This window comes from Parasteatoda tepidariorum, chromosome 9, assembly GCF_043381705.1.
Source record: "Parasteatoda tepidariorum isolate YZ-2023 chromosome 9, CAS_Ptep_4.0, whole genome shotgun sequence".
NCBI classification, from domain to species: domain Eukaryota; kingdom Metazoa; phylum Arthropoda; class Arachnida; order Araneae; family Theridiidae; genus Parasteatoda; species Parasteatoda tepidariorum.
Genome location: NC_092212.1, coordinates 90,335,585 through 90,346,115, shown reverse-complemented (window position 1 = coordinate 90,346,115; position 10,531 = coordinate 90,335,585). Strand labels below are relative to the sequence as shown.

At 28.7% G+C, this 10,531-nt stretch overlaps 1 protein-coding gene across 1 annotated transcript; it reads left to right on the top strand.

Moving 5' to 3' along the window:
* Positions 1–5,116: 5,116 nt before the first annotated feature.
* On the top strand, positions 5,117–9,314 carry LOC139426448 (uncharacterized). The gene is made up of 2 exons (XM_071185358.1): positions 5,117–5,432; positions 7,239–9,314. Exon 2 carries the CDS (start codon positions 7,893–7,895, stop codon positions 8,958–8,960), a length of 1,068 nt encoding a protein of 355 aa, XP_071041459.1. The 5' UTR covers positions 5,117–5,432; positions 7,239–7,892; the 3' UTR covers positions 8,961–9,314.
* The last annotated feature ends 1,217 nt before the right edge of the window (positions 9,315–10,531 follow it).

Genomic DNA, 10,531 nt, shown 5'->3' with positions numbered 1-10,531 from the left:
GTTTTTCCAAAGTTAACAGTTTTAGTGTTCTTAGTTTAGTTTTTAGTTTATTCATTTAAAAATTTTGGAAGTAGCATTTTAATGAAGTTGCTGTTAATTTCATTGAATGAATTAAAATACACTCCTACATATTACTACTTCTACATTTACACAAAACATATTAGATTCAGTTATAAATAGCTTCCTATTGGTTAAATCATAATTCTTACTATTGAATTGAGGCATAAATGTTAACTGTTGTGACTCAAATTCATAGTTAATTATGAAATTAAGTCTGTTGACCATTAAATTGTTCCTTAACTGTTAATTTTCAAATTTTGCATAATTGTTAACTGTTAAATATTGTCATAACTGCTAACCATTCGATTTAATTACAAATAAATTCTGATGCTTCGTTTAGCTCACTATTGGACTTGTAGAGAACTGCAGACTTAAATCTATTCAAAAGATTCAAATCTTGTTAACGAAAGTTAGTTTTGAAAGATTAATTATTTTTTCATTTAAACGTTTTGTGGAAGCATATTTCACTAAACACTTGTTTGTTTGGAATACCAGAGAAGTTCTTAAACCAATAAGTTCATAGTTAGATCATTAGTTTGTTTACAACGTTATTTATTTATAGAAAGAAAGTTGGAATTTTTTGTGTTTTATTAGCCAATGAAACTGATGTTAGACTATTTAAATCGATTCTAATATGTTTTTCTGACAATGACAATCCTCTCATAATTTAGGATATAAATTATGCTAATAGTTTTATCTAATTTGCATGTTTCAGTGCATTTTAATGCATTTCTAATGCTTTTAATTAGTGCATTTTTAATGCATTCTCAAAGTTAACAGATTATTTGAAATTTAAAGCAATATTTATTCATAAGCTAAGCACAATCTTAGCTAATTTTTTATTGTCAACACTTGTTTAATTTTTTCTTAAGAAATAATGTTATGTCTTATCTGTTTTTTCAGAAAATTTTTACTCTAAAATATCAAGTTCCATTTTTTATGATCCTTAAGGCAGAGGATTGTCATAACAGTCAGCCAAATAATGCAAATTTCATTGTGAATAAATTCTTATTCTTTGATTTTTTTTCCAGGGAATACTGTTTTATATTAAAGAGAAAGTAAAAAATTGCAATTAAATAATGAATCGAAAACTATCATTTTATTTGTGAACTGAGATATTTACTAACCATTTTATTTATCGTAGATTTCTTGGTTCTTGCGGCTTTTGTTTCTTAGGACGTTAGTAACTTCCTCAGAAAGCATAACTATCTTACCAATTAATAAGATGGCCGACTTAATATTAAACACAAATTTCGGACATATTAAAATAATCTTCGAAATAAGAAGACATTAAAGCTCCTGAAATTTCCCTATTCTATTCTATTCTCTATCTATACTATTTTATTGTCTAAGACTATTTTATTCTTTCTACACTATTGCATCTATTCTATTCTATCTAATGTTTTAAAATATAAAAAATTGACAAAAAAATTTTGAAAGAATGAAATACTTGCTGCTTTCTAAGGATCAAACAATACTCCCTAAACAAAACTAAGGTTCTAACGTTCATTAAAACATGAAACTGTCTATGTTTAGCATTCTTAAAGTTATGGTTTATAATATTCAATATGTGTTTATAATATTCAATATCTGTTTATAATTGGGGAAAATAAAGCTAGTGCTATTTCTTCTTCACTCATTTTACAATATCTGCTTTTCAAAAATAGAATGTTTCAATTATACCTTAATTTCTTGAAGAGTGAGTTGAGGGAGCAAGGCACTTAAGAGTAGTTCAAAAGTATTCATATTTTTTAATGTATAGCTATGTTTCCTTTCTATAAATTTAGCTCTATTTTATGAAATAAACTCAAAAAGAAATTTAACCTCATGTATAAAGCAAAGAAATGTCTTCAAAATTTAAAAAAGGTGTTATTTTTCGGATGTTTATCTAATCATGTTGTTTGCTTCGAATGTCAGAACGTTGAGCCAATTTTTATCATTTAATTTACAATTATTTAAGATATCTTCTAAAAATAAATAAATATAGAAATTTTTTTTTCAGAATAGAATATTGAAACAGTAGCGTGATGGTTCTAATAAGAAATTTCGAAACATTCTATTTTCTATGTATTTATATATATTTGTTTACAATTTTAGTTAATTTTCTTTATTGAAAGGAAAAGATCAATTTTCTCTTGAACCGTTTTTTATTATAGATAAAAAATTGCAATCATAGTGTTGTTCTTGGTTCCTGATTTCAATATATAAGCTAAGGTTCTGTCTCTTCCTGGATTTAAAACTAATATTCCTCTGGAAGTTTGGATTGCAAAGTTAATTTTTTTTAATGTTCAGAAGAAAATTTCCATTAGTGTATTGGGAACTTCTATAGTATGTTTACATTTCTACATTTGAAATTCTACTTTAATGTGCAATTTAGATTTCCTAAGTGTGAAACTGAATATTTTACCTGGAGATATTTTGTAATACTTATGTGTTTTCATAAATAGAAAGTGTCCAGGGAACTTCATAGTTATCAAGGCATTCAACTCAAAGGTTTTAAATCAGCCATGGACTAATAAAATAGGAAAAGGCAGCAGCAATCCCCCCCCACTCCTTTTCAAATGTCTCTTAAAAAGTTGCATTACTCTTAAGGAAAGAACCGTGTGTAATGTTAGTATACACTACAATTTGTACACCTTACCATTCAAAATTTCTTCGACTATTGATAGATAAAATATTGAAAAATAATTAATTATTATAAAAAAGTATTATAATTATAAAGATTGCATGAAATTATCATTATTGCATGGAAAAGCTCGAGAGATGTGACGAAATACGCAAAAAGTAAAATTAACATTAAGAGATTCAAGCTTACTACAGCTCTCTACTATAAGGATCTTGTCCCAGATTGCTCGTAAATCCTTTCATTTTGAGGGTCAGGAATCCAAATCTGGCGAAACAAGAAGCATCTTTATTCAGATAAAGTAAGTTTTATGATAGATTTCATAACTTAAAATATCATCTGTACTAACTAATCAACAGATTTGAGGTCACAACTTCGAATCATTTTAAGATTGAGTCCTAGTATGTGAAAATCTGATTATTAGGGATTAAAAGTTATTCATACATGCATACATATTCTTCTTCGCTCCGAATTGGAGCATGGGGCTTCTATCACAGTTTTCCATCTCACTCTATTTGTGGTCAGATATTTTTCCTCTCTTCATGTCTTCACTATTGTTTTCCATTCGTTTACAATCGTCCTGTGCCAAGTACTTTTAGATTTTCCTCTTTTTCTATTGCCCTGAGGGTTCCAAACAAAAACTTGTTTTTATTTTAAATTTTTCAGGTTTACATAGAACATGACAAATCCATTTTCATTTACGTTTTTCAATTTGCAGATCAATCGGTTTCTGTTTCACATTTCTAAGGGTTTCGGCATTGCAAATTTTATGAAGCCACTTGATGCGCAAGATTCTTCACAAACAGTTGTTAATAAATACTTGCAATTTTTTCACGTTGTTTTTATTGCAGTGCCATGTCTTAGATCCATATAATAGAGGACTTTCATCCACTTCAGAGAGATGGATCAAAGTTATTCAGGGTGTTTCGTTTTTTCCCCATCGTACTGGATACTCTGTAATAACCGCTCTTAATGGATAATTATGAAATCCTTGTCAAAAATTAAATAAAAAGTAAATACATTGGGGTACGTAAATTAATATTTAAGCGAGTAATCATTAAAAATGTTATCGAAGAGTAAAAAATCAGTAGTGTGCATCCATGATGACGTGATAAAACTTAAAAATCGGTTTGATTGCCTGATGAAACTTATTTCATCGTCTTTCAACTTCTGTTTCTTCCAATATTAAAGCAAACTTTTATTTTCAAACCCACCTTCATGAGCAGTGATTTCATTTTTGTCTTTTTTCCTGCTTTAAATAACAGATTTCAACCTTAATCGACTACTATGGAAATATGAACCTCGTTGAAACATGCAAGCACTAGCAATTTTTTTTTCTTCAGTAAACACATTTTTTGTATGAACGCAAATGGCAGAATACGGGCATCAATGGTTTAAGTAATCTATTAAAAAATTTGCTTCCTACAATTGTGAAAGAAATATGCAGTTGTTTTTACCATCTTATTATTCCTTACACACAATTTAACAAATTTTGTTGAGACAGAATAGTAATTCAATAAAATAATGTAAACATTAAGCGAATTAATCTAACCATGTAGTTTCTAAATATTTTCAGTTATGTTCCAGATTTCACATACCTGCATAAACGTTTTACAATAAAATAATCGTCTGTTATATTGAAGTGGTGATTGAATTTTTATTTGTGAAATTTACTACTAAATTCTAAAATTTAGAGTGTTTAAACAATTGTATCAGTAGCGTAATTAATGTACAAGAAATAAATTTACGGTTTGACCTTTTCAATTTATTTTTACTATTTTTAAGTCCAATATATTGTTCAAATCCAAGGCAAATAAATTCGTCCATGTCAAATATCGAGGTCAGTCGAATATCTATCACATGACAAGTTAATGGCTACTGTTACCACCCCCCATAAAGCAGTCTCCCTATGTTATTAGTTTATGAAAAACCCAGGTGAATGCATTGCTAACTTAATATATATTCGATAAATTCTCTTCTATGGATATCCTGAATGTATATGAATTATGAATGTGAGCTACTCCAAAGATTGGGAGTTGGATTTTTTAATTTCGAATTTTCAATTCGTGCTCTACGAGAACATGCATTAAGTTGAGAATGCTTTTTATGATTTCAACATCGAAACGTTTAATTTCTAATCAGCTAAGTTCACTTTTTTTCAAAACTTCTTTTTTGTCTCGTTTGTCACAATTTTTTTTAATTGATCTAGTTTTAAAGTACATGTTTTAATGTTTCAAATTTTAAGAAAAAAAGGCTATAAATTTTTCCTTTAAAGAATGAGTGAATAAAGAATGTATTATTAATACATAGTTGTAGTTAGAAATTTTAACTGTGATGGTTTATCTAAATTTCAAAACTTATTATTTTTTAAAATCATTTATTTTCATAATAAATATTTTATTGAAATTAAAATTCGCTCTTTTTAATTGCCAAATTTAAGATAAATTTTTGCTGACTGTCACATGCTATAGCGGTGATAGTCATGTGTCTACTTACACAGAAAATGTTTTGCAATAAATATGTTTATAAATACTTTTTCTATTAATTGTTAATATCAATGTACGACTAATACATTTTTTCAGGTGAAATTAATAAATATTTTAGAATTTTTTAGTTCAGTTTATGGAAGTGCTGTTACCTCGTGGTGTGTGTATTGCTTTAATGAGGGTTATAAAGGAGCGCAACCAATCAATGTTCAGAAAACTTAACATTTGCTGAATCAGTATGAAATGTTCTTGGAATTTATTGGGTAAGTCTGATAATCATATTCCAACATACTATTAAGTATTAATCGTATTTTGTTTACCGTAATATTATGTCTTTTTTTTCAATTAATCGGTTACCGTAGCAAAACAAAATTGTTGTTTCAAAATAATTCAGTTATTAATTTTCATTTCTGTCTTCACAGACACAAAATTGCAATAGAAAAACGAAATTTTCTGTAAAAAAGGTTACTTAACCTTTTATTACATATTCTTTTTAACCAAGATATGAGTATTTAAAATTCCATAGATAGTTAGTTTGAAGTTATTGGCACAAGAGCCAGTTGTGGCTATATCGTGTCTAAAACTAGCCTTATAAGTAGCAATTTAAATGCAGTTTAAGAACTACCAAGTACTGGTAGAGTTCAGGTAAACTTAAAACAAAACATTAAGCTTTTCAAATGCTGAAAAATATTTCTTCAAAATGCAACTAAATCACGATAGGATTTTTGAGTATTCACGCAGTAGTTCAATTTTGTAATAATTTCTTTTTTTTAATTTTTTTGATATCTTGAAAATATTTCAGCATTACTCCAAGTTATCTGAACTGACTAACTCACCTTTCTTTAGAACTCAAAAATACCATTGGAGATGAAACAGAACTTGTCATGAAAGTTTCACCCTTGGTGTAGTATATATATAAAACAAAGGAAAATTACAGACATATGTAAAAAAGGGGGAAAAGAAAAATAATAATAATAATAAAAAAAAAACAACTGGGGTAAAAAANAATAACAACAAAAAAAAAAATCCGAAAAAAAAGTATATTTTTTTTAAAAAATTCGGAAAATGAAAGATATAAGCTTTTCATCAGCCCACACGATTATATCCTCAAGAAAGAGTGTTTTATAACATTGTATCAATATTGTATATATATATATATATATATATATATATATATGATTTTAAATTAACAAAGCACATTTACGTTACTGGGCAATTGAAAACCTTTTTTTCGGAGTTAAATCTTGCAGTAAATAAACTAACTCAATCAACTTTTCTGAAGAGGCAGGGGATGAAATATGTACTTTGTAATGTGATTTTATTGCCATGCTTTGAGTCATTCCATACTTCGTTAAAATTGAAGCTGCGAAGTTCTCTGAAATTATATAATATTTCACTAATAAAGTGACAGTGAAAAAGCAATATGAGTTAATATTGTTTTATTTAGCTACACTTAACGCATGAACATGTAACTAATAGTTATTTATATCTGTCTATGCTGCGGAGAGAATAATTTTTTTAGTCATATTTATAGTTGTTATATTAGACAAAGGATAAGTATTAATGGATGCATTTTGCTATTGTTAGAAAAAATTCTCCGGCAACAACGATAACATTGGCAAAAAAGTAAAAAATATATGATTTGCTACAATATAGTGAATTTACGCTTACATTAGAAAGAAAATTTTAAAGCTGGGCGGATATCAAAATGTGTGTTGCAGAACTGAGAATTTATAGGGGATTTGTTTCAGTAATTGTAACAACATGAAATGATTACAATAGTGACTTACGAAAGATATTTTTGCAATGGTCTTTTCTATGGAAAATTGTTTTATGGTAGAAAAATATGCATGTAAATTTATTCTAAAAATATTTAAGTTAAATTTTAAACTTTCTAGCCGTAATCGGAAGTGTTTTATGTTGAATGTATTCTTCTAGAGAGACAAAATATAAAAATATATCGGCCATCTCATTTAAATTAATTGTTTTCTTTAAGTTGTGAGTTATCTCTTCTAATTGTATTTACAAGATACATAATCAATCATTACAAAGAGTTTTTTTTTTTTCAGGACATCAACCATATTGCAGTGATGAACAAGTAAGATTTTCATATTTTAACAAGAAAAGTTAATATCTAAGCATTTTTATTGTTCATAATGGATATCGTTGATCTCTATAAAAGGTGAGTTTATATAATCGATGTAAGGTAAGTATTATCTACCCTGATCCTCCTCCCAAACATAGGGTATACGAAGCTTGATGTAAGGTTTGTATATAGTAACACGTATTGTTAATTGTATTTAGTAAGGTTTGTATTTAGTTTTTAAATCAATATTTTAATTATAAGTTCGCCCATCCGTTTTCATTTTGTTTGCACGCAACGATTTTTTTTATGCAGCTGCATTAGTATTTTATTGTTTGTTAATGCTTTTTTACGTACAATGCGCCAAAAGAAAACAGACCGTCCTGAATAACTTTTGATTTAATAATCGAATCTTCACGTTCAAGGACTCAATTTCAAAGGGGTGACCTTAAATATGCTAATTAATTTAGTACAGACGATATTTTAAGTTACTAAATCAGACGCAACTATGTACGGTGCTTGTTTTCCATTGTTTCCTTGGTGCTGGTTTTCCATTGTTTCCCTGCTTTTTGTTTCCCATTATTTTCTAGTTGCTTGTTTTCAATCGTTTTATTGATGCTTGTTTTCCATTATTTCCTTGATGCTTGTTTTCCCTCATTTCGTTGGTGCTTGTTTTCCATTATTTCGTTGGTGCTTGCTTTCCATTATTTTGTTGCTGCTTGTTTTCCATTATTTTGTCGGTGCTTGTTTTCCGTTAGTTCGTTGGTGCTTGCTTTCCATTAGTTCGTTGGTGCTTGCTTTCCATTATTTCGTTGGTGCTTGCTTTCCATTATTTCGTTGGTGCTTGCTTTCCATTATTTCGTTGGTGCTTGCTTTCCATTATTTCGTTGGTGCTTGCTTTCCATTATTTCGTTGGTGCTTGCTTTCCATTATTTCGTTGGTGCTTGCTTTCCATTATTTCGTTGGTGCTTGCTTTCCATTATTTCGTTGGTGCTTGCTTTCCATTATTTCGTTGGTGCTTGCTTTCCATTATTTCGTTGGTGCTTGCTTTCCATTATTTCGTTGGTGCTTGTTTTCCATTATTTCGTTGGTGCTTGTTTTCCATTATTTCGTTGGTGCTTGTTTTCCATTATTTCGTTGGTGCTTGTTTTCCATTATTTCGTTGGTGCTTGTTTTCCATTATTTCGTTGGTGCTTGTTTTCCATTATTTCGTTGGTGCTTGTTTTCCATTATTTCGTTGGTGCTTGTTTTCCATTATTTCGTTGGTGCTTGTTTTCCATTATTTCGTTGGTGCTTGTTTTCCATTATTTCGTTGGTGCTTGTTTTCCATTATTTCGTTGGTGCTTGTTTTCCATTATTTCGTTGGTGCTTGTTTTCCATTATTTCGTTGGTGCTTGTTTTCCATTATTTCGTTGGTGCTTGTTTTCCATTATTTCGTTGGTGCTTGTTTTCCATTATTTCGTTGGTGCTTGTTTTCCATTATTTCGTTGGTGCTTGTTTTCCATTATTTCGTTGGTGCTTGTTTTCCATTATTTCGTTGGTGCTTGTTTTCCATTATTTCGTTGGTGCTTGTTTTCCATTATTTCGTTGGTGCTTGTTTTCCATTATTTCGTTGGTGCTTGTTTTCCATTATTTCGTTGGTGCTTGTTTTCCATTATTTCGTTGGTGCTTGTTTTCCATTATTTCGTTGGTGCTTGTTTTCCATTAGTTCGTTGGTGCTTGTTTTCAATCGTTGCTTGTTTTTCTTTGCTTTCTAGTCCTTTATTTTTCGTCGTTTTCTTTGTTGAGTTTTCTGTCCATTCCTTTGTGATATGTTTTTGACGTACCTCTTATCGAATGTCGTACCTGTCATCATTTTAAGTTTTTTCCTTTACTTATGGTTTACTCCTATAGAATGTAATTTGACTCATTTTACTTAAATATTATAGTTTAATGTTATTTAGTTTTATAGGAAGAATTAAGGGCTCAATAACTTTGACAGATTTGAACCTGCAATGGAAACACTTAAGAAACAGCGCAACTGGATGCTGGATTCGATAATTTTGAACAACTTCAGCTGCACGTGTAAGTAAGTAATTCTCAAATTTTAATTCTTATGAAAATATTAATCTTTAAATTAAATTTTTCATTTCATTTCTTTTACTTTTTAATTTAATTTTTTAATGTTTTTTTACGATAATATTTGACATTTTTATTTCACGGTCCATTTTAATAAAAATTTGTGTTCGTCAACGAACCCTTATCAAATTTTTTCACCTAAAAAATTAACCCTCTATAAAATATGTCTTACGCATAACAAAAACGACTGAGAATTTAAATCATAACTTTAAAGCTACAACTGTTTAAAAAAAGGCTTGTGTTTTTATTTACTCAATATTTTTACTTATAAACAAAGACAGGAACTGCGGTCTACAATAATTTTAGATTCAGAGAAATGTGAAAAGATTTTTCTTAAAATATCGCACACAGATTCTTATTTTTTTTCTCGAAATATTGATTACATTTTTTAAAATTTCACAAAAATCTGATCTGTAGTTAAAAAACTCGAATAAAATTTTACAAAATTAGCAATTATAAGTTCTAGATAAATAAAAGCAATATTAAAAAAACAAATTTAGGTACCTTATGTATTAAAAATATATTAGCAATAGTCAAAAGCCTATCACAGCCTTAATATAAATTCAAAGATCTGCTGCAATTCTAATAAAAATGTACATCAATAAAATTCCTAATAGAATTTTCTTAAAAATAAATTCTAGTTTTACTTAACCTTTTCTACGTATTCAATAAATTAAAATTGTCTTAAACGATAGCAATTCTGTTTTGTGTAACTTTGCACGATACTATATAATATCTTTATTAACATATATTATTTTTTAGCAGCAAAATGGAATGATTGAAGTCAGAGAATGTCTGCAAGCTGCCACCATTTTGATTTTTAAATGTAAGTAATGTAAACTGGTAAAATCAGTTTTTAATATTTTCATTAAAATAAATTATATCTATCTATATACGAGGGTTGCTATTTATATTTCTGGCCTAATAATGAAAAAACAAATATGTAGGATCGAAATTGGTCTGATTGTTTTTCAAAATATTCTCCATGATGATCAATACACTTTTGCATGCGTTTGAACCAATTTTCAAAGCACTTTTTCCAGTCCGATTGAGGTAACTCCAAAACATGCGTTTTGAATGCATCAACCGCTTCTTCGGGGGTCGAAAATCGTTGTCCACGTAATTTATTTTTGATGTGTGGGAATAAGAAGAAGTCATTGG

What these genes read in the sequence shown, in the direction of transcription:
- LOC139426448 (XM_071185358.1), top strand. Translation starts at nt 7,893, where the DNA reads ATGCTTGTTTTCCCTCATTTCGTTGGTGCTTGTTTTCCATTATTTCGT.